General features: G+C 43.1%; 1 protein-coding gene across 3 annotated transcripts in view; it reads right to left on the reverse strand.

Moving 5' to 3' along the window:
- The window catches only part of FSD1L (fibronectin type III and SPRY domain containing 1 like), a 38,522-nt gene that overhangs the window by 4,387 nt on the left and 10,705 nt on the right, over positions 1-23,430 (reverse strand). The window contains exons 4-13 of one of the 3 annotated variants that reach the window (XM_080986876.1): positions 23,270-23,371; positions 19,767-19,789; positions 18,228-18,349; positions 15,666-15,875; positions 15,262-15,360; positions 6,054-6,183; positions 4,038-4,070; positions 1,939-2,039; positions 672-923; positions 437-525 (exon numbers count right to left, since the gene is read on the reverse strand). In XM_080986876.1, the coding sequence (XP_080843002.1) occupies positions 437-525; positions 672-923; positions 1,939-2,039; positions 4,038-4,070; positions 6,054-6,183; positions 15,262-15,360; positions 15,666-15,875; positions 18,228-18,349; positions 19,767-19,789; positions 23,270-23,371 (1,161 nt within the window). The remainder of the gene's footprint in view (positions 1-436; positions 526-671; positions 924-1,938; positions 2,040-4,037; positions 4,071-6,053; positions 6,184-15,261; positions 15,361-15,665; positions 15,876-18,227; positions 18,350-19,766; positions 19,790-23,269; positions 23,372-23,430) is intronic. The other 2 variants (XM_080986878.1, XM_080986877.1) reach the window with 2 other exon arrangements.

The following is a 23,430-nucleotide window of genomic DNA, read 5'->3' on the forward strand; positions in this document are numbered from 1 at the left end:
AAAAAGTGTAAGCTAGAGATTTTCAGGGATCTGCACATCTTTGTCCTCCTCCAAATACTGCTGGACTCCAACTCCCATCAGCCCCAGACAGCCCAGGCAAAGGTCAGGGATAATGGGAATTACAGTCCAGGAACATTTGAAGGGTCACAGGTTAGCCACTCCTGCATTTCCCCATTAGAGGTTTCTCTTCTTCAGGCATATACAGAGCCCTGGAGCTAGTCATCAAAGTGGCTGCCAGTTTTTCCTTGAGCAACCAAGTTTAATAAGCATATAAACATGTTTAGAGGTCAGACAGTGACGCATCAATAACCCAAAAGCATCTGTGGCATTCGATGCGAGTCTTTTCCACATTATGAAATTATTCCTAAAAGTAACTGTAGAAAAATAGCCCTTGAAGCAGAAATGATGGAATGAGTTAAATTAGATAGGTACTGACCATGAAACCTGGTAGTAGCGGCTGGGTGAATTTTGTTTTGAAGGTGTACAACAACTGCTTTGAGCTTGCGTTATAGAAAGAGAGCTGACCTGAAGAGAGAAAAGCATGTTAATACTTCTAAAAGAGTTCAGCTTATGTGTAACATTTGTCTTTTCCTTAATACACGTTCTCAGAAGGTAAAGGAGTAACACTATTTCAGCTCTCTCATGCATAGTTCTGAGGACTCCCAAGTTACCTCCATCAAAGTCGCAATAGACTCCTATCCTGTCTGGAACCAGGACATCTAGCGATTTTGCTTTGTTGTTGTGTTTGGCTGCAAATGTAGTCTGGAGCCAGTTGTTCACATGCACGCACCAGCTTGTATTAGTCTTCCCTAGCTGGTCAAATTTCCCCAAATTTTTATATGCTACTCCCACACTATAGGATTTGCAATCCTTCTGGGCTTTCACTTCCCAGTAGTGTTGCCCATTCTCAATAGTAGTATCTCCTGTAATGAAACAGAGAAGGAACAATGAACACTTCCAAGCAAACTTGTGCTGCCTAGAGCTCAAGAGTAAACACAAATTGTTCAATGATAATACCCATAATTGATTGAGTATAGATTTCATTAGACAGTGAAAATCCCCAATCTTTTTGGTGTTGTAGAAATCGGGCATAGGGAACCTCTGGCTCTCCAGATGTTGCAGAACTACAACTCCCAATATCCCCAGCTGTGCTTGATAAGAGTTGGCAACAACATGGGGAGAGGACCAAAGGTTTCCCACTCCAGTGCAGATCATAATGATAAAAACTAAGAAAGCTTATCCTCCCTCCCCCCCGAAAAAAACCTTTCCCACAATGCACAAGACAAGGAACTCATAAGTCACTTACTCTCAGCAGCTAGAAATATCATAACCAGACCCTGGAAGGACCTATCAGGAGTGAACATAGACCACTGGTACCAAAAAGTATGGGAAACTGCCCTACCAGAAAAATTAACTAGCATGGGGACAAGCAAAAGAGGACACCTTCGCCCCGGTGTGGCTTCCCTTTACCACATATACAGCACAACAAGACAATGACCTACCCCCCCCATACAAATTAATATGGCTAATCTGGACACAACAATCCTGCCCCCCTCCAAACAAACCATACTGCAACCAACCAAACGCAAGCAAGCAAACTTTGGGCCCTCCCATCTCTCAACATGACAATAAAACCCCCCAAATAATTATATAAAGGACCTACCCATGAGATGCTGCCACAAAAACTCTGCACTATACAATAGAATGAAAAGACCATTATCCTCCTCAACCCTCTTCCTCTTTTCTCCCAATGTCTATGGAAATAGTGTCTCACACCAAATGTAAACAAACTGAAAAAGATTTTATGAATTGAAAGTGGAGGTGCTATATCTACTTTTCCTTGTGTGTGTTTTTTTTTGTATCACAAAAAATTAAAACTAATTTAATAATAATAATAATAATAATAATTTATAAGTATTATTTCTTTAAAAACCTTACCCAACACTGTGTACGATTCCCCAGTAAATCTATCTCTGCTGCCCCTTATCAAAGGTGAACGTGAGCTAACAGATGATCGCTTTGGGGAAGGAGTTCCACTTCTGTAAGATGACAAGAAATGAGTTTGTTCTGTACTGCAGTATGCAACCATGACTACAACAGCATACAAGCAAAGGCACCAAGTTAGTATTTTTTAAATCCAGTTTTAGACTGTTTCACAGAAGCATTTATGGTCACAGATGGCTCACATGCTGTTAGAGGGGTCTGTTCTGGTAGTCATGCTGAAAGTCTCTATATCTATACAAATAGCCATGCACAGAAGAGGGTACCAGTAGAAGAAATAAAAAACATGCTAAGACAACAGAAAAGTTACTATTACTGAAGACTAGGAGGGATATGTGCAGGATAGGAATGAGTGAACTTGAAGTGTAATTCTGGGGGGAAAGTGTCCCATTGATCCGATTAGAAATGAGTTATTTTAAAATAAGATAGAAACCCAGTCCCAATACATTAGCCATCTTCCCCACACCTCTGGTGGCATGAATGTTGAAGTGGCATTAATATAGCAGATATAGCATTTACTGTTTTCAGAATGAAGTTCTACTGTGAATTCTTAAGACATTTAAACGCAACACTGAAAAGGCCTTTGAACAAACGAAACGTATTAAAGGAAAGTTACTTACCAAAAGAAAAAAAGAAAAAAGTGAAAGCATGAAAAGACAGCAAAGCCAAGAAATTAAAAGCATATATTTGGGGGGGGGGGGAGAGGAAGGGGACACACCACAGTGTTTGACCCTACTCCAAGTACATTGTTACTAGGTAGCCTACTACTTTCTGCTTTCTATCATAAAAGCAACACGTTAGGTTCGCTGCCAGGTTATGTAGAAAAATAGCATGTTTGTTCAAGAGATGCTGCAATTGATACAAGGAAGGCGCAAACTCAGAATAACTTCCCACTTCCACCACATCTACCAAAATGCTGACATGCTATTTTTCAGGTAAGTGCTCCAAGTTCCCTTCACCCAGAAGATGTCCTTAATATTAGCAGCCTTTACAGGTACACAATTGAATTTAAAATATTTTATATTTGGTACATTTGAAGACATGATTCAATACAAGCCGAATTCTCTGCGTTTAATTGTACTGTTGCAATGCCAACATGCATGCTGGTTTTGTTTTGATAAGCCACTGTGGAACTAACTAATGCAATTTCTATGGTGTTTTATCTGTTCATGTAACATCAAAGAATAGCAAGTTCTTTGGACAACGTGCATTCTCAAAAGAAAAACACACATTGTAATTGCAAAATGCCAAAATACTTGTTTGGCCCGGAAACCCAGTCTAACTTCCAATTCTGTATGCCTAACTCAAGTACCTGCATCTCCAGAGGGAAGAATACACAAGGGCTGAAATCTATACTGCAGGTGATACACGGAGACCAAATAGCCTTGTCCCCTTCTCCAGTAATGCTACAAAAACAAAGCATCATGCTGCAAAATGATCCTCCTCACTTGATTGGCTACTGCTTGCAGAGGCCAGGACCAATAAGTGCAAAAACTCAACGCTCCTTCTTGAAATAAAATTACTTAATGCAGAGAACGTAAGACTGAGAGAAAAAAACCCAGAATCTGCCTTTAAAGATTGTGAAGGATTTCTGTATTTAAAGGATGCAGTTAAGTTTGTTTAGTACTGGAAGAATCAAATATCCCCATTTATTCCTACAAAGTGACAGACTAGGCCTATGGTCCCATTACAACTGGGGACACAGCCCAGTGTGTACCATAAAATACCAGAGGCATTAGCTTGTTGGCAACTGGTGCATTTTACGCTGCCTAATTTTAGTGTTAGCGGTTCTCATTTCTGTAAATTGTCAAAACTTATATACAGGCTTGGTGATTTTACAGAAAGGCAGTTTGAACGGTAAATACAAAAGATGACAAATAAGTGGGGGAAAGAAGGATCTAAACAACAAACAGTGGCTTGTCTACTGGTAAAGGCTGCTGGATTGATTCATGCTAACTCTAGAGAGCAAGAATTGAAAGGAAAATATTGGAGAGTAAAAAGCTGAACCCTATGGCTATGAAGAGGCACACTGTCACCTTGTATTGTTCTTCAGAAGGGTAATCTGGCAACTGTCAGACAAAAATAGGTAATTAAAAAGCTACTTCGTGGCTACACACAGACTTATTTTTTTTATTAAAAAAATTAGTATTTAAAACCACTACAAAACTGTTCTGATAACTATTAATAACTGTATGCTGTTCACAGACTTACAAACAGAAAACACCCACTTGCTTACAAATTGAAATGTAACCGAAATGGTTTAAGAAGTCTGCATAAAATAGGTTTGGAATCTATTAAACCCTGTTTGAGCCTTTTTACCTCTTGAACTTAATGTGTTACCAGCTCCCTGTTCACAGCTGGGATGGGGGTGACATGAAATACGTTCCTATTACTGAGACTACGGATGTACAGTGGTACCTCGGGTTACAGACACTTCAGGTTACAGACTCCGCTAACCCAGAAATAGTACCTCAGGTTAAGAACTTTGCTTCAGGATGAGAACAGAAATCGTGCTCTGGTGGTGCGGCGGCAGCAGGAGGCCCCATTAGCTAAAGTGATGCTTTGGGTTAAGAACAGTTTCAGGTTAAGAACGGACCTCCGGAATGAATTAAGTACTTAACCCGAGGTACCACTGTATAAAGTTTCCCAGGCCTGGAGTCTCCTCCTCCCTCTTACGGAAAATACTTCCTGGGAAGTAAAAAAGTGGTCTGGGTATTTGGAGTCGGCAATAGCTCACTTGACAAGAATACATCTACCTGCTCCCAGACAATACTATTCCTATAGTGTAGGAGAGCACATCCCTGTGACTTATGCAATACACTTATGCAACAGCTTAGTTGTCGAACAAATCAGCTCCCGAACACCGGTTTGTGAACATTTTCCAGAAGCCGAACATCCGATGTGGCTTCCGCTTGAGTGCAGGAAGCTCCTGCAGCCAATCGGAAGCCATGCCTTGGTTTTCGAATTGTTTTGGGAGTCAAACGGACTCCCGGAACAGATTAAGTTCGAGAAACCAAGGTACCACTGTATTTTGGTATGTGGCAATTGTGGAAGCTTACGGTATGCCAACAAACCCCCAACATTGAAATCCACCTTGGAGGAGGAGTGGACAGAGGGTGAAGAAAGAGCCGTGAGTGGAGACGGAGCCTTTCCCCATCCTCAGGACCCTCTGGGAAACTCAACTAACCTGGGTGTGGAGAGAGCAGCTGAATGGGACACAGGATGAGAGTGAGGATGTGCCAGAAGGAAAAGGAATTGATATTGATTCATATATGTTAGTAACTTTGTACTAATGTAACCTTTTCATATGTAACTGAGATTTTGTAATATTTTGTTTAATTGGCTGTTGCTGCTCCTTTTTTTGTACAGCACTTAAGAGATGTTTTTAATATATTAAGTGGTGTAGAAGTTAAATAATCTAATCTATTTGGACAACAGAAGATATTATTTAGACCAACACAATCATCTCAGAAAAGCTCCCCAACATATTTTGTTTTTGCAGGCCAGACTTTCTAACTTGCTAGAAATATATCAAATGATTTTTTGTAAAAAAAATTTTTGATAAATTTCATTTCTCTAATTTACACAGAAAAAGATGCTTCTAGAGAGCTCATGATCTGTGCATAGGTCATACGACTGAATCACATAAGGTCTAAATTCTTAACCCTAAGAAGAATATGACTGCTAGTATTATTTTTCAGCAGGGGGAATAGTTTTTAGTAACGTATCCATGGTAGGGGAAAAACAAAACCAGAGCTACCTTGCAACACTGTCACTTTTTCTAGAAAAAGAAATCCCCCATTTCCAACACAGGTTTCAAGGTTATTCTCTTCAATAGCTGCCTCAAAACTTTACCAGCAAGTATGCTATACTGCCAAATACATTAAGTTTAGTGTGAATGGATTCATTAAGTTTATAGCAATATGAATAATCTCTTTTGCATAGGAAGACTTCCTACTGATAGACCAAATTTCTATTTGCTACAACAGCCTTTAAATATGACATCTACAAGTTACTTGATTTGATCAGAGGAGGAGCTCAGTTTCCCTTACCTGCCTTTGTTCTCTTTTCCTTTAATTTTGTTTTCTTGGCTTTTGCCTCCTGTAGAATCCCACTCCACATAGGAATCTTCAACTTTCAAGTTAAGATGAGACGATGACCCATCCAGGTTAAATATAAGAGCTGCCCAGAGAAAAGATGCAGATCAAAAGGTTAGTCACACCTTTTCTGAATGCAAAGAGTGAAAAAGTTAACATATTTAGATAGGCTGCCCAGGTTCTCTACCTAAGACAAGTCTACTTCTGATGCTATAGTTCTAATTATTATTTTTTAAATGCTTACTCCATCTGCCTGCTTTTATTTTAGAGAAAAATCAGACATAGTGCCCTAATTCAGAATATCACATCATAGAACCACAGAATCGTAGAGCTGAAGGGACTCCCAAGGGTCATCTAGTTCTAACCCCCTGCAATGCACGTGGCCTGTATGGGAATTGAACCCATAACCTTCACATTAACAGAACTACACTCTAACCAACTGAGCTAACTGCTGCTTGCTTTTGATCTGGATTGGGGCCCTGCACGGATTAATATTGCTACCTCCCACTCTGCTCTGAACCCTCCCCCCCCCCAAAAAAAACCCCTGATATCTACTACAAACAGCACCTTGGGTGCAAACAGCCCGGAAAGGACTGTTTTCTGCAGTAAATCAGCACTGGAGCATGTTCTAGACTGGGGACCCTTGGCTGCTCCCCCCCCCCCCCCCCGAAGTATGAGCAACCAGTCTGAGCATGCTTTTTGAAAATGCTAACTAACGTCCTGTGCAGTTTGGCCCTTAATTTACAGTGCATCTTGTTCTGAAAGGTAGAGCCTGTTATAGTTCTCTGTTTTAATCTGGGGGGGGGGGGGATCAGTATGTAGGGCAATTCTTTGTGTTAAGTGTCAAGGCTGTCAGTTTGCCAGCAGAGCTGCACAGCAGGGACGGGGGAGCTGGGTCCAGCCAGGGGACCAGATCGTTCTCTCTCCCACTGTCCAAGGGTCCATCTGTCAATCACCTGACATCACAATGTCAGGTGACCTGCTTTTGTTCGCAAGGCTTGAAATCAAACTGAGTAGGTAGAGACACAGCTCACAAAGCAATGCTGATCAGCAGCCCCTGCAAAAACCCTTTCAGCTTAGCTCCACATCTGATATCATATATAGACACCAGGTACTGGGCAAATGGGCATGGCTTGGCTAAAAGGGAGGCCTGCAGGCTTGACGTCCCACAGCATTCTTCAAGTAATAGGTTTCCAAAAGTTCTTATGACTAAAGGCAGAATATAACAAGTTATTTTCAAAGCCAACTAAGAGATGCCACTGTAAGCAAGCATGGTAATTTGATCAGCAGAGCGTTAGAAGATACATACAGGTTATAAAAAAAGTACTAGCATCAAATCTTTCACGGGTGAAGCCAAATGTGTAATGGGCAGAACTTAATATCTGGAGAGAATATGACAGAAATAGGTACATTTTATTCAAGAAGCTTTTTAGCTTTTACTGACACTCAGACAATGATAATGAGATAGGTCGTAACTCTTCCAGAGAGTTTTTAATACAACAAAGCAGTCAGACTGAGTCACTGCTTCTCGCTGGAATTTGTTGTGGGGTAAATTTAATCTTTGTTACTGCCAACTAAGCAGAATAATTGAGGCTATGTTGCTGTGTTTGCCTTCATTTTTGGAAGCTAAACAATATGTGTCACGCTAAACAGACTCTATTCAATTAGAATGCATTAGACACGGTTCTTTAGTATTTCACAGAATACAAGAATTGAAATTCCTCTGTGAAAGGTCAACAGTATGTTTAAGCAATGCTGAACTTGATGATTCTACCAGGCAAGTGCTCACTAAGAGCACTGTAAACACATAGTTTTGAGGGTCAACTAGAAATGCTCACCTATCACCAAAATGAGAATAAGGTACAGCTCTAAGAGTGGCATACGCTGAAAAGACTTGAATAGTTCCAGTTGTTATATAGCAGACATGGAAAGTTTTCCTAATGCCCAAAGATAGTAGATGTGAAGCTGAGCAATGCAACTCCCTAAAATGTATGGCAATAGTTCTAATTTTAGAAATGCAACATTTGGTGATACAACCCATTACAAATATACATCTGCAAGCTCATTTGCCAACAAGCCAAGTTCTTTTTAAATATGGAGATTATTATGGAGATTGTTGCCTTGCACTCTGTTTTTGCCTTGCCAGGGTTATAATCCAGTGCTTCAAAGATGACCTCTGACTTAAAAATTCAGAATGCTTTTTTATACCTTACAGTAGCAATTTACCACTAAAAGCTTTCTATAATTTTTCTTTCACCAATGTGCAAGTACAGAGACACAACTGGTAATTTCATATGGCATAAGTAAACTGATCTGACTGATCTGTGCATTAGCCCTCTGCTGATGACATCTTTAGCACACTCACATGCAACCCAGGCTTGTACAAGTTGTCATAAATTGAAAATAAATCCCAAAGCTGGTTGGGAGAACTGAACCTTATACTAGTGGTGCACTTTGCAAGCCATTCAATGACATCATTAAGAACACTTCTCATCTACTGGACTACACTGGCAGTGCTTCTGCATTTCAATGAATCGTCCTGCTATTTTTAAAAAATATAAACATTAAAATAAATGAGCAATATATGATCCGTGGGCAAACAATCTGCAGCTTCTTGACTTTTCTGAAGAAATATCCCAAGCATGATTTAATATGCTGGGAGGCTGCTTGCAACATGTGATGGGACGATGAGCTGCTTGTGTGTAAAATCCTAGTCCCTCAGAGTTTGGTCAAGTTTGCAAACCTCTGTCTGTAACGGAGCCCCTTAAACATGGCTCCGTCAGTCGCTGGCAGATTCCGACAGTGGTTGCTTTCGGAATCGCTTCCAACATAAAAGCTCCTTAACGGAAACACGTCTTCTGGACTCTCTGCGTGACAGTTTCCGGCGAGGAGTGGGTGTCCCTACAGGAGGTCCTGAAACCTCCCCACTGTTTTCGCTGGAAGTGTCTCTGAGCCATCCCTCCAGCTCACTTTCCCTCAGCTCAGCTCCTCTCCCCCTACTGGTTCCCTCTTCAGCTGCTGAGTCTCTGCCAACCTGTGTGAGCCCTTTCACTTCCCTTCCTTCCGATGGCAGTTCCCTGACATCCACCTCCCCTCCAGGGCCCCCTTCATCCCCTCTCGCCCCCTCCTCTACGGGCGGTGAGGAGGCAAAACCCCGGAATGAACTTCCTTCATCTTCCGATGTCCCGAACACTTCTCTCCACCTGTTGCGGTTCCTGGTCTCGAAGTACTCCTCCTCCTCAGAGTCCATCTCCCCTTCCCCTTCCGAGTCCGAGAATCCTTCCAACTCCTCCTCCTCATCGGTGGTCCCAAAGTATTCCCTCCGGAACCTCTCCACAGGCTGAGGTTTCCTTGGGAACCTTTGATGGAACGTTTCTATCAATACCTCGTCATTGATATCTTCTGCCATTACCCAAGTGTTTTCTGACTCCGGTTCTCCTTCCCACGCTACCAAATACTCCACCTGATCCCCCTTCCACCTGGCGTCGAGGATTTCTGCCACATGGCTGCTGCATTCCCTTTCTTCTATGACCGGTCCCCGAGTGGCCATCCCTTCTCGTCCCCCCTCATACGGTGACAGTAACGACCTGTGAAATACTGGGTGCAGTTTCATGTGGTTGGGTAACCGGAGCCTGAAAGCCACTGGGTTGACCTGTTGAATGACCTCAAAGGGACCCAATCTCCTGGGTCTTAATTTCTTACAACCTCCTTTGAACGGCAACCCTTGGGTTGACAGCCACACCCTATCTCCCACCCTTATGGTTTTACCTTCCCTTCGGTTCTTGTCTGCCTGCCTCTTGTATTCTTCCTTCGCCCTTTCTAAGTTGAGTTGTAGCTGACGATGGATTGCTTCCATTTCTTCTACAAAATGCTCGGCTGCCGGGACGCTCCATCTCTCCCCTTCTCCCCCTGGGAAAGCCCTGGGATGACACCCATAATTAGCCAAGAAGGGGCTCATCCCTGTGGACACATTCTCGGCATTGTTGTAGGCAAATTCCGCCAGCGCCAACTTTTCTACCCAGTCATTCTCTCTGTCATTGACATAACACCTCAGGTATTGCTGGAGGACACCGTTTGCTCTTTCCGCCTGCCCGTTGGTTTCAGGGTGCCGGGCAGTCGAAAAGTTGACCTCCACCTGCAGTAAGCTCATGAGCTTCCTCCAGAACCTGGAAGTAAATTGTTTTCCTCGGTCTGAGACCACCCTCAATGGCACCCCGTGCAACCTAAAAATGTGTTCTACAAATAACTTCGCTGTCTCTTCCGCCGTGACTGCATGCGAGCAGGCTACAAAGTGGCACATCTTTGTTAGTAGGTCTACCACCACCATGATGGCTGTTTTCCCCTTGGACTTCGGCAGATCAGTCATAAAATCTATCGACACTGCCTCCCAAGGTCGTTCTGGGGTTGGTAAGGGTTCTAATAGCCCCGCCGGTGCCCGCCTCTCCCCTTTGGCTCGCTGGCATTGCTCACACCCTCTTACATACTCCCGTACATCTTCCCTCACCTTAGGCCACCAAAATTCCCTGGTGACCAACCACATGGTTTTGTGTTGTCCAAAATGCCCCGCCGTGGGGCTGTCGTGCAACTGCTTGAGTACCCTCCCCCTTAAGTCTCCTTCAGGGATATACAGTGCCCCTTTGTAATACAAAGCTCCATTTCTTTCCTCGAAACCCCCTGGTTCCTCTCCCTCACCCCTAAGACCTCTGAGCTTATTCTGGGCGTATTCATCATTCTCTGTTTCCTCTACCAGTTCTCTTTGTCCCACCAATGCCGCCCCACACACCCAGCGGTCCTCTGGAATGACATGTCTCTCTTCGGGTGCTCCCTCCCCCTCCAAATATTCAGGTTTGCGTGAGAGAGCGTCCGCCCTAATGTTCTCTGGGCCTGGCACGTAACAAATCTCAAAGTTAAATTTGGAGAACTCCTGGGCCCATCTCACTTGCCGTTGGTTGAGCACTCGTGCCGTCCTCCAATACTCTAGGTTCTTGTGGTCAGTGCACACTTGCACCTTATGTTGTGCGCCAATTAGCAGGTGCCTCCATCTACGGAACGCCTCATGAATGGCTAGTAGTTCTCGGTCATACACCGTGTAGTTCCTCTCGGATTTGTTCAGCTTTCGCGAAAAAAAGGCACACGGTCTCCACTCTGACTCCTCCTTCCCTGGCTGCAGAAGCACCGCCCCAATCGCTCTGTCTGATGCGTCAGTTTCCACTCTCATCGGTTTTTGTAAATCCACATGCAGGAGTTGTTGTTCCGAGGCGAAGGCCCTTTTTAGTTCCTCAAATGCTCGCTCCGCCTCCTCAGTCCAAACGAACTTCTTCTTACTGCTGAGACAGTCCGTAATGGGCGCCGTCAGGTGGGCAAAGTTTCGGATGAACTTACGATAGAAGTTCCCAAATCCTAGGAACCTCTGCACATCCTTCCTTGTTTTGGGTGTTTTCCATTCCAGCACCGCCTGGACCTTGCCGGGATCCATGGCCAATCCCTTGTCTGACAGGCGATACCCCAGGAATTCCACCTCCTTGGTATGAAACTGACACTTCTCCAGTTTCACCCACAGCTGGTTGGCTTGCAGCCTGCTCAACACTTCTCTGACGTCTCTCACATGCTGCTCCTCATTCTCAGAATACACCAACACGTCGTCTAAGAAGGCCACACAATTCTTGTAAAGCAAAGGCCCCAGGACGTGGTTCATAAACGATTGAAAGCACGCGGAGCCTCCTTGTAGGCCGAAGGGCATAACTAAATATTCAAATGCCCCCAAAGGGGTGAACATGGTGGTTTTCCATTCATCCCCCTTCCTTATTCGTATCAGGTTGTACGCCCCCCTTAGGTCCAGTTTAGTAAAAATCTTTCCCTTCCTGACCCTTGTCAAAATGTCGTCAATCCTGGGCATAGGGAAAGCCACTGGTTCTGACACTGCATTTAAGGCCCTGAAGTCACACACAAGCCTCGGCTTGTTCGTGTTTTTTTTATCCACAAAAAACACTGGGCTGCCCCCCACCGCCCTGGACTCTCTGATGAACCCTCTCTTCAGGTTCTTGTCAATGAACTCTCTTAGCTCCTGCATCTCTCTGTCTGACATGGCGTACAGCTTGCCTACAGGGAGCTGTGCCCCAGGGAGTAAATTGATTTGACAGTCAAAGGGTCTATGCGGGGGTAGTTGGTCAGCTTCCCTTTCGCTGAAGACGTCGCGGAGATCTGCGTATTGTCGTGGTACCTTCACGTTCTCCGTTACTTCAGTCCCTGCTAGGGTGGCTTGGGCCCCTGCCAAACCCTTTCCCTCTTTGCAGTGTTCTAAGCAATGTGCTGAACCAAAAGAAACCACTCTCTGATGCCAGCCCACCAGCGGATCATGTAACGCTAGCCAGCTCATCCCCAATATAATGGGAGCTCCTCCCAAGGTGGCCACATTAAACGCTATCAGTTCGGTGTGCCTTGCCACCTTCATTATCATTGGGACGGTCTGCAAGCTGACTTCTCCTCCCAACAGCTCCCTGCCATCGATTGTGGTCACCTGCAGGGGGTTGCTTAAAGGGATCGTCTGTATCTGGTGTTCAGCTGCAAACTCTTTGCTCATGAAATTGCAGGAGCTGCCTGAGTCCAACAGCGCCTTTATCTTTAGAGGGTGTCCGTTTGGCAGCTCTAGCGCCACTTCTATCACTAGGGCGGGTTTAGGAGGTTCTGGCGTGGGCACTTTCACTGCTCTTTGGCCTGGCTGCTGTGCCCCGACGGTGGCAGCCAGGCGTTGGCTTTTACTTGCTTCGGTATTTCTTCCTCTCTTCCCTCCACAGCTCCTACCATCCCTTGCCATTCCTTCCTCTGGGGGCAGACTCTGGCAAAGTGACCTGGCTGTTGGCAGAGATAGCATTTCCGGGCGCCTTTTCCCTCCTTCTTTCCCCCCTCACTGGGCTTTGAAACTGCGCGCGCGCGCGCTGTTCCGATTTCCATCGGCTCTGCCGGCGGGAAAGTTGGCTCTGGAATGTCTGGAATGCGGAACTCCTTCCAACGTTCCCCCTTCCCTTCCCGCCTCTCCAATGCTCTCGCCTCCTGGCGCGCTCCTATGGTCAGCGCTGATTTGGTCAGCTGGTCCATAGACTCCGCCCTGGGCGCCCGGGAAAGTTCGTCTTTCACAGCCGAAGAAAGCCCTTCTTCAAAGAGCATTTGAATGGGTTCCGCCGATAGATCCCACCCCAATTTATGGATCAACATGGTGAACTCAGTCCAGTACTCACGGACAGATCGGCTCCCCTGTTTGCAAGCCATTAACTGTCTGCGCACCACTCCATGTTCAATATCGCTGGAAAACATCAGATCCATGGCGCGAAAGAACTTCATCGTGTCCTTTAGGACGTCACTATTCGCTGCCATCAGGGGTCTAACCCAGTCTCTCGCCCCCTTTTCAAGATGCCCAATCACGAAAGCCACTCGTGATTCCTCGTCAGGGAATTCATCAAACTGCAGATTGAGGGCATATTGCATCTCTGTCCGAAAGCCATGATAGTCTTTGGGCTCCCCCCCAAACTTCTGCACCAATCCTGGTACCTTTCTGACGAGCTGGGTGTCTTTCCCCTTTTTGTCTGCCTCCTGAGCCCTCCTCTCCTCAAGCCTCGCCGTCTGCAGCGCTAGCTGGACCTCCAACACCCGGTACCTTTCTTCCAGGCTTGGACCCGCTCCAGCTCCTGCTTCTCCGGTTCCGGCTGGGTTGCTCATGATGCCTTCTCCTGCACAAGCTGCTCACGGAGACTGTCGGAATGCTGTGATGGGACGATGAGCTGCTTGTGTGTAAAATCCTAGTCCCTCAGAGTTTGGTCAAGTTTGCAAACCTCTGTCTGTAACGGAGCCCCTTAAACATGGCTCCGTCAGTCGCTGGCAGATTCCGACAGTGGTTGCTTTCGGAATCGCTTCCAACATAAAAGCTCCTTAACGGAAACACGTCTTCTGGACTCTCTGCGTGACAGTTTCCGGCGAGGAGTGGGTGTCCCTACAGGAGGTCCTGAAACCTCCCCACTGTTTTCGCTGGAAGTGTCTCTGAGCCATCCCTCCAGCTCACTTTCCCCCAGCTCAGCTCCTCTCCCCCTACTGGTTCCCTCTTCAGCTGCTGAGTCTCTCCCAACCTGTGTGAGCCCTTTCACTTCCCTTCCTTCCGATGGCAGTTCCCTGACACAACACTTCTGATAATATTTATGCAGCCATATTATGCCACTCAGGTGAACTGGTGATATATGTGTTTGTGTCACTCACAGGGTGAGAGGCACTTTAAGAATCAACAGAACATAAGGTTTCAACACTTATGACAGAAAATGATCCCAATCTCTATCTTGGCTAGGAAGTAAAGATACCAGGCTCTTCACTGTTACATCAAATGCACCAATATGAGGCCATAACAGGATAAAAGTCTGAGAAAGAATCAGGCACGTCAGCAAAAAGCCATGTTGTTTTACCTGTCCTCAAGTAAGTGAGCTAACAGTGTGAATCTGCTTTGGCAACATATTCCAGTCTGCAGCACTGAGACTTCATAAGATGGCAAGAAAGCCATTAATGCCTCCCTAGCAGCTGACTAACTTGCAGGCCAGGAAAGCTAACAAAATCTCACTACTGTTTTGGCTCAAGTATCACACCAAGAAAGCTAAAATATTTTATTGCTGCAGGGCCACAAACAAATCCACCATGTGCCTCACAATTGCTATCAAAGTGGTTAAACAGTTGCATGGCTTTAAACAGATGGCTTAAAATTGGTAAATTTTTGTCAACTGCATATAGCAACAGAGTTAGTTAGTGAAGGGGTTTAGGATGAAAAAATCTGCACTGTTTATCAAGTGGGAGTGGCACTACTTAGCACTTCTCTAATCAGTGCCATCTCCCTATGCTAGAATTTGTTTAGAAGGCGTATGTGCCCTCAGGTTAATGTTTCTCCTGGTACCATGTCAACAATTTTAAATAGCAGCCCTTTAGACAGTGCAAATACTATAGTCCTCTGCTTCAATCCTTTCCTCCAATTCACTTAAATCGGCTTTTGGGCCTAATGACTGGAGGTACGTTAAGGTACACAGCTGCTGCCCTAAAACAACACTGTACGTTTTATAGCCAAGATGGCATTTGAGCATGCATTTCCTATATTCAAGCCACTATATGGTCCTAGTTCTTAGCTATCCAGTTTTACCTTTCGTCTCTAAAGTCACTGGATCAGAATAATCCCCAGCCACGGCCTTGTTGCAAGCTCTGACACGGAAGTTCATGTATTTTGAATCAAACCTCAGACCTGAAAGAGAGAAGGTCTTCAGACATCCACTACCATTGAAATGAACAACAAAAAAATAGCACTATAAAGGAGGAAAGGTATATGTATACTGTTTTAAAGTGCTGCTTCTCCCAAGCTACAGACAAATTTAAGTACTATATCAATATTAGCTGAAGTCGAGGAAAGTGAATGAGATCAGATCTCCATTTATCACGCTGGGAGCGCAAAACATTAGATGGAGCTGACATTAAAAGATTCCCATGAAAAAGTATGAAGCTCATGTTACAACTCAAGTCAACTTGGAGGGAACAGAAAAATAAAATTACCCGATAATGTATATTCAGTGCCCTTAATGTAGTCCACAGATTCCCAGCACCTCTCGTCCTTTATTCGAGGAAGCCCATCGAAGTTGGTTTTCCTGTATTCTAGTATATAGTGATCAATTTTGTTGTCTTCTTCTGTCATTTGCCATGAAATCGTTACAGAGTTGTCAGCCACAATACAATCTGCTAGAACTATCTCTGGAGCTCTGGGCACTGTTAAGGAAATAAAACAGATCACTGGTAAACTCAACTGCCACCCTCATACTGATCTTGTACTCTTGGCAAGATCCAGATGGGTGAGCTAAGATTAAAAACAAAATCCTATGGCTAAGGTCTGACCTGATCACTTTTATGTACTGCCCGATCCTATGCATTAATATTTAGAATTAAGTCCAGTGGGATGGCATGTACACAGGATTGCAGTTCTAAACTATGTGCATTCATTCTGTGATGAGTCTTAAAGTGTTTTTGCCTGCCTTTGTTATTGACTTCTGTTTCAGGTTGACCTTTTTAAAAAACGCAATCCAGTAAGGCTTGTGCTTAAGGGATCAAACAGCTACTGGAACAAATATGCAATGCCAAGGAACATTCCCCAAAATAGTTTTAAAGGTTTGGTGTTTGAGTGCCACCATGTGTGAGGAATGCAACATACTCCTCTCATTATCTCTCACACACAGAGAGAGGAAGAGGAGAGGTAGATGGGGAGGAGGAGGGAAAGAGGGAGAGAGAGACAGACAGCAAGGTTCCCTACAACTATTATAGCACAGCAAAGTAAGACTGTCCCCTTCTTCAGGGGTAAAAGCCCCAGGACTTTTAGACTAGCTAAATATTTAATCCCAGAGATTACTATTTTCTCTTAATTGGGAAAGCTGAAAAAGAAGTTTGCTACATTCAAATTCAAACACGGGGTGGATAAAGGTCTGTTTCTGATATATATACTTTTGGTTTTTTGCTAGGGAGGGCGAGAAAGAGAAGCAGGAACAATGAGAAGCTGTCAAAGACACAAACCAATAAGTATTTTGACATTCTGGACTGAGGTGTCAGCAAGACAGTCAGTATAAAATGTCAAAAGTTAGGAATGTCAGAAGACTCACTTCGGGTTTCATCATTTAAAGCTGAGCTGTTTTAGCCATCAGTTAGAATTAGTGTCCAATGCAAACACTCAGAACTGCACAAAGTCTTTATACCAAAAGATCCCAAACAATTCATCATCCACAAGATAAAATCAGATTTGAAATCCTGACAGTTTTAATTTGATATTTCAATACAAAGTCTTAGATTATCCTTGCATGAGCAAACTCAGGCACAAAAATACTACTTGAAAAGTGGCTGTGCAAAATAGGGGAACTTGCATCCTTGCAAAACCTCTGCAAAAGTACATTTGCAGCATCCAGAGTCTCAGTGGCCCGGAGTGCCTTCCATCAGGTTCGGCTGGTGATCCCGCTATGCCCCTATACACCTTTAGGCGGCAGGCAAAAACGTTCCTTTTTAACCAGGCCTTTGGTTGGTTTGATTTTAAAATGTTTACTGAGCTGTTATTTTGATTATATATTTTGTGGTTTTATATTTTGTTCTGTGAACGGTCCTGAGACCTCCGGGTATAGGGCAGTATACAAGTTCAATTAATAAATAATAAAATAAATAAATAAATAATAGTCTGATGGGCAGCTTAAGTAAGCTCCAGTATTATATCTGTGAGCTATGAGTTTAGACACAGAGTGGCTAGCCCTTTTCTGGCAGAGGGTTGCCCTAATCTATGGACAAGACCCCAGCACCTGCATGTCAAAGTAGTCTTGTTGAGAAATGAAGTTCTCAAGGCTCCCTTCAAAAAGGCTCCCCCATCATCTATTTCAAATTGCTTTTCTCGTTCATTATTCATAATAACTCAATGAAAAATAAATTTGAAGAACCTTCAAAAATAAATTTGGGGAAGTCAGCCGGGGTGGGGGGTGGGGATTCCAAATCCCTTTGGTTCACTGCAGGGGACCCACAGAACAATCTGCTTTTAAAAAAAAGTTTTTTGAAGTTTTAAATGGAACAGATTTAAATTTAAATTTAAATGGATCTTCAGGTGCACAATAAACACAAGAACTATGGAAGCAATTAAGAAATAGTTAACGTTTTGGCATCAAAGCAGGGCAATCACAGGGATGGTCAATATTTTTAAGACACTTACTTTTTCAAAAGTAAGAAATCGGGGGGGGGGATCATGGGGGCCACAAAAGACCTTTTGAGGGCCAGATACGATCCACCAACTAGCCACCCCTTGTTGAACTCTGCAAACTTACAAATGTATTTCTTGTTTGTCATCTACACAGCTACCATCCTCTCTGCCACTCTCCCTTCTCCGATATGTCCTGTCTGGATGTGAAGTGAGGAGTGTTCTCCTTTGTCCCACGCTCATTTTAAATATATACAAAACGATACACTGTGGGAAGTGGGAGGAGAGCATTTCACACTCATCCATAGCCATCTTTACAGCAAAAGGGAAGATTATTCCTTACCTCTTTGGAAACAGGGCAGCAGTATTCCAAAGAGCTCAATGCTCTGCAGACTTATTTTTACCTGGCAAAAACTTTAGAGCCTGGAGCATATGCCTTTCTTGAGAGAAGTCCACCATCAGGTGCGTCATGTTGTCACTCACTTTGGGTTTCAAGGACAGGCGGAATGCTGGAGCCATTGTGACTCTAAAAGGGTAGAAATCAGATAAAAATCATTCAGGCAGGAGCCAAAAACAACAGACAGGGAAGACAGGGGTTTCAATATTTCAAAATGTCTAGATAAAAAGTGAAGCCGATACTGGAGCTTGGCACTTCACCAAACTATACCAAAACCTTTATTTAGATCGACTACTGATGACAAGTTGAGAGTCAGAACAAATCTTTTGTGGGGGTTCAGGCTGGGGGATTTTCCGGAGACCTCTCAGCCACCCAAGCTACCATGCTGAGGGTTTGTCTTTGTAACTATCCACTTCTGCTCCTGCAACATCTTAAGGATAGAGCGCATCATACAAAACCTCTCTGTGGAAGTTTCACAAGGCTTATAACTTCTGGACGCCTGCTGATGCTATGAGCAGCAACTTGGAAGTTTTCCAAGACCCCACTCTAAAGAGGCATGAAGGGGCTCAATGTGATGGCCAAGTTGCACACAATGCCTCTAACCAGTTAACATAAGGTTGACTATCATCAGCTGGTGTTTTTTTGGCAGTATGCTTCTGATAACCAATGCCTGGCTTGGCCCTTAATAGTCAAGACTCATTTCAGAAAGAGGAGTCCATACATGATAAAGCTTAAACATAAAAGTGAGCATATGAAAGAGCAGGGAGTCTTGGTGCTGCGTTCATATAACAATAGTAAATGAAGTGTCTATTAAGCAAAAGCTGAGAAATGTTATTGAGTGCCACTGGAGGTCTTCTCATTCCCTGCCCAAATCTGAGGATAATTCAGGTGTATGACATGGAAATATTATGTCTTACATATAGCCTATCTTTCTCTATTCTTTGTCTGAGGTATTAGAATAATAATGAAGGTGAACATTACAAGTTAAAACTGAAAAGTTATGTTTCTGCACTTTGGATGTTTTGGGGCTGCACCAAATTTCAACTATACATATGTGAATGTGCTTCAACTGTTTTGGGAACAGATAAGGGACAAGTGTACCATTTTCTGATTTTTCTAGTAACCATGCTGTTTTAGATAACTAAAATCCAGCTCAAATTATGTTGCCTTAACAAGTTCTGATATCCCATAAGTGAGGCCTACATACCATATAAAACAAACATTGGCCTCCTGTGCCACTTCCAAATTAAATTTGAAATGGCACCTATTTTAAGGGATCAGCATTAAGAATGATTTTTTCCCCCTTCCAAACACATTTGTTTAAAAATGTGCCTGTGTTCTGTTGTCGCTGAATTAAAGTTCACACACCACACAGGGAGAAGGAAGTGTAAAGCCAAAACACAGCAGTGTTGTCTTACATGCAAAACTTAATTTTATCTTTTAGTTGCATGAATCTTAAGTGAAAACTGTTAAGAATTACTTAGCCAGAATCTTCAATGACAATTATGGAAGACTAGGAACAGAAACAAATAAGTTGGTACTGTACCTATCCTTGATCTGTCTGGCAGCCTTGAGGTGCATCAGGAAGAAGAGAGAGAAGGTAATTAATAGTTTCATGCAAGTTTCATCTGCAGTAACATGCAAGAAAGAGTTAGAGTTATCAATCTCACAGATGTCCAGCTTGGTTTCAAAACCAACTCAGAATTTTACCACTGAAGACCTGCCTCATAAGCCATTGTTAATACAAAGTTATTAGAAATTCAGCAACAAGCAAAAAAAACAAAAAAACAAAAACAAAAAGGAATTTCAACAAGCCACGCTAAACTAATTCCGTATGACACTGTCATCAAATTTCTGTGCTCTATTTTTAATGTGATCGGGCCAAGTGACACTTGAGTGTTTCGTTGGGCATGTCAGCAATTAGGTAGTGAGTGTTAGATTTGTGCCAGAGTTGAACCATTTCCACCATACCCCTCCATGAATATTGAGCACAATATCTTTCCACAAACCGCCCTGATCAAAGCAATTTTTGAATTCAGGGAGTTTTATCATTCATCTGGCCCTAGGCAACAAAATGTTGTTATCGGTGGCAAGAAATACTGGAATGCACCCCAAGTTCTTATACTCTAGTGAACATGCACAGGCCTGGCTAAGATAGGGTTCCTTGTCTGGCCCACAGATAATTAATGTTTCAAAATAGTATAACAAGTAAGTGACACAACATAGAATCCGAATTAAGAAACTAAAACATCAGCTTCATATACATTTAAAAGTTGTTTGCTATTACAACTATCACAAATACAGTAGAAATTAGGACATTGCCATCTCTGTTTGCCAACAAAAAATAAAGAGTTTTAAATTTTAATCCTTTTCATGGCATGGGGGATACTTTGCAAACATTTTTATCTTCATTCCTTATGTACTGAACACAGGAAAAGACTATGTATTAAGATTTTATATCTTATCACCACAAACAAGTGTCTTAGGTGATAAGATGACCAGTCAGAACAAAACAGAAAATAAAACATCCTCACCTGCTGTCTGAGACACTGTGAACCACAACAACCTGCCCAAGATCACGAACTTCAAATTAGGGAGGGTGTTGCTTCCTGCATCTCAAACTCAATGCTATCTGCACCATGAATGAAAATGCTTCCACAACATTTTCCTCGCCTATCTCCAACCAGACCATCTTAAAATGCAAGTTACAAAACCAGAAGCAGATATGCTAAGCAAAGTCCCCCTGCAACCACCCAGAATGGTTGCTTAAGTTGCTTATTGCATAAATAATTAAAAGTTGTTAGATCAAAGTAGAGATTACTATAATGAATTTAGCTGGAAGGGAATGCAGTCTTCTGCAACAAGCATTGTGTGTCTGCTACCTCAGCAGTTATACGTAGTGCAGCATCTTTCATGGCAAATTTATTCACCATTGACTTTGATAGTCACAAGGTAAGGCTGAAGAGTAGCAATTATACAAGAGCATTGAAAGGTATATAAAGTCTGCTTTCTTGATAAGTCTTTACTCTGACCACAAAAGCAACAGCAATCCTTTTCTCCCCGAGCTACCCTATCCCTCAATTCAACCCAGGTCATTTTCAGAATTGCTTCAGAAAATCTCAGTATGAAATGGCTACCCTGAGAATTATTTGAGAGCCAAATTAACCTTGTTACAGCAGGCAAGTATAATTTGGTCATAGTCCACAAATAACTTGCTAGTACAGAAAAGGCTGATAAGCAACTTTTCAAACATACAGGCATGTATTTAAAAAGTTTACAAATCCAAGTTATTTTGTCTATAGCTGTTTGGCAGGCACAAAAAGATAGGGCAAAAAAATCCAATAATTAGGATTTGTTGTCGGGCATAGCGAGGTGGAAACAATCCAAGAACTGAGAACAAGAAACCTGGATGAAGTCCAGGGGAAACACTGTAACAAATGGAAAGGAACTGTGATGAAATAGAGTAGCATTAGTTAACTCAAGTCAAAAACTAGGATGGGCATTAATGGTGAACAAACAGAACCTGAGGAGCAAGTTTTATAATTCTGTTTTTCCCTTGGGTTTGATTTCCAGGGAAATAACGCAAACAACTTCAGATGAGCTTGTTAAAAGTATAAAGACAAAGTTCAAATGCAGCCCTTCAACACAAAGAGGAGAACAAATTCAGATTCTGATGGATCGTTTGGAATTCTTTCATATACTGTATCAGTTTAAGCATTGCCTGCCCTTGATTGGATCAATCAGCTTCCTTTCCAACCAATGTACAAGGAACATGGTTCGGAGTCAATGTAGCATTGCTAATACACATCAGCTGGAGGCATGATGCACTGGCTGGCAAAGCCAACGTAATAAATCTACTTAACACGCAGAGGCAACTTAATGCATTGCCAAGTTTGTGTTTCTAAAAGTAGATTATTTTGCCTACTATATTCCCATTTAGCAGTTAGTCAATCATTTTATTAGCTGGATCTACAGAAATGCCAGAAGGGGCCCTCTCCCTAAGGCCAGAAGATTCTGCTGTTTTGAGAACCATCAAAAATATCAGGCAGAGACACTTTCCAAGAGTGGAGAACGCAGTCACAGAAGGTGGCTCTGCCTAATTTGGGGGGTTCCTCCTCCCCCAAGCCCACTCCATTCATGAAGGTTCCCTGATCCTGGGAGGGTAGGCAGAGGGTTGCTGGGAAGGGATGTGGCAAAAAAGTCATTCCCTTCTACCAGTGTTTCTCTGGATCCAACCCTATAGCAGAGACAAGACTGATGACCTACTATTGACCCCAACATGCTTGCTGTGTATAAATTTTCAATCAAGTATGTGAATGGACATAATTCTCTGCAGGTACCTAATAAAATTATGCAAGCATTATGTCATCTTAATTTTCCTCTTAATTTTTTTTAGCAACTAAGCACTCTTAAAACTCTCTGAACTATAATAGCACAGACCAATTCAGTTTCTATGGGTGTTAGCCTATGGGCAGTATAAACAGTTCCACAAGCAAAGCACTTTTGGCTGTACAGTTGTACCTCCGTCTGAGAACAGTCCTGTTAACGAACGATTCAGGCAACACACTCTACAAAACCGGAAGTAGGTGTTCCAGCTAGCGAACTTTGTCCCGGAAGATGAACGGAAGCTGACTGGTGGAAGGGCACCGGTGGCAGGAAGTCTCATTGGGGAAAGTGCACCTCAGTTTAAGAACGTTTTTGGTGTACAAACGGACTTCCAGAACAGTTTGTAAAAGAAGGTACCACTGTACAATATAACTTCTCCTCCTGCTCCTCAAACACACCCTATAGTTCTCATTTCATTCATGAAAACTACTACCTACTGATTACAAAACCAGTAATCAGAATAGTACTATTGGCCTGGGGTAGTCTGAATACATGTACTTGAAATGCTCAGAAGGTAACGTTGATCACTCCAGAGATTCTAATCAGCTCCACAGTAAGCCCTCCACAATGTTTACTACACAATCTATAAGTAGTTGCAGGCAAATGGCATGCAATTAAACAGCATCTCTCCTTTTCTTCTTCATGTCAGGCACACTTTTATACCTTTGAAAATTCCTCAGGGTCCTTTATGTCCAGTGAACGAGCAGCAAATTCCAACAGTTCTTCAGAGTTCTCCAGGGCATTACTACATTGGCTAAGTTGATTCTAGGAAAATAACAGAAAGCTGTTCAGTAAGCCAGTCCATAGCAGGAGTTATTAAGAGA

The sequence above is a fragment of the Podarcis pityusensis genome, assembly GCF_964106645.2.
Source record: "Podarcis pityusensis genome assembly, chromosome: 17".
NCBI classification, from domain to species: Eukaryota; Metazoa; Chordata; class Lepidosauria; order Squamata; family Lacertidae; genus Podarcis; species Podarcis pityusensis.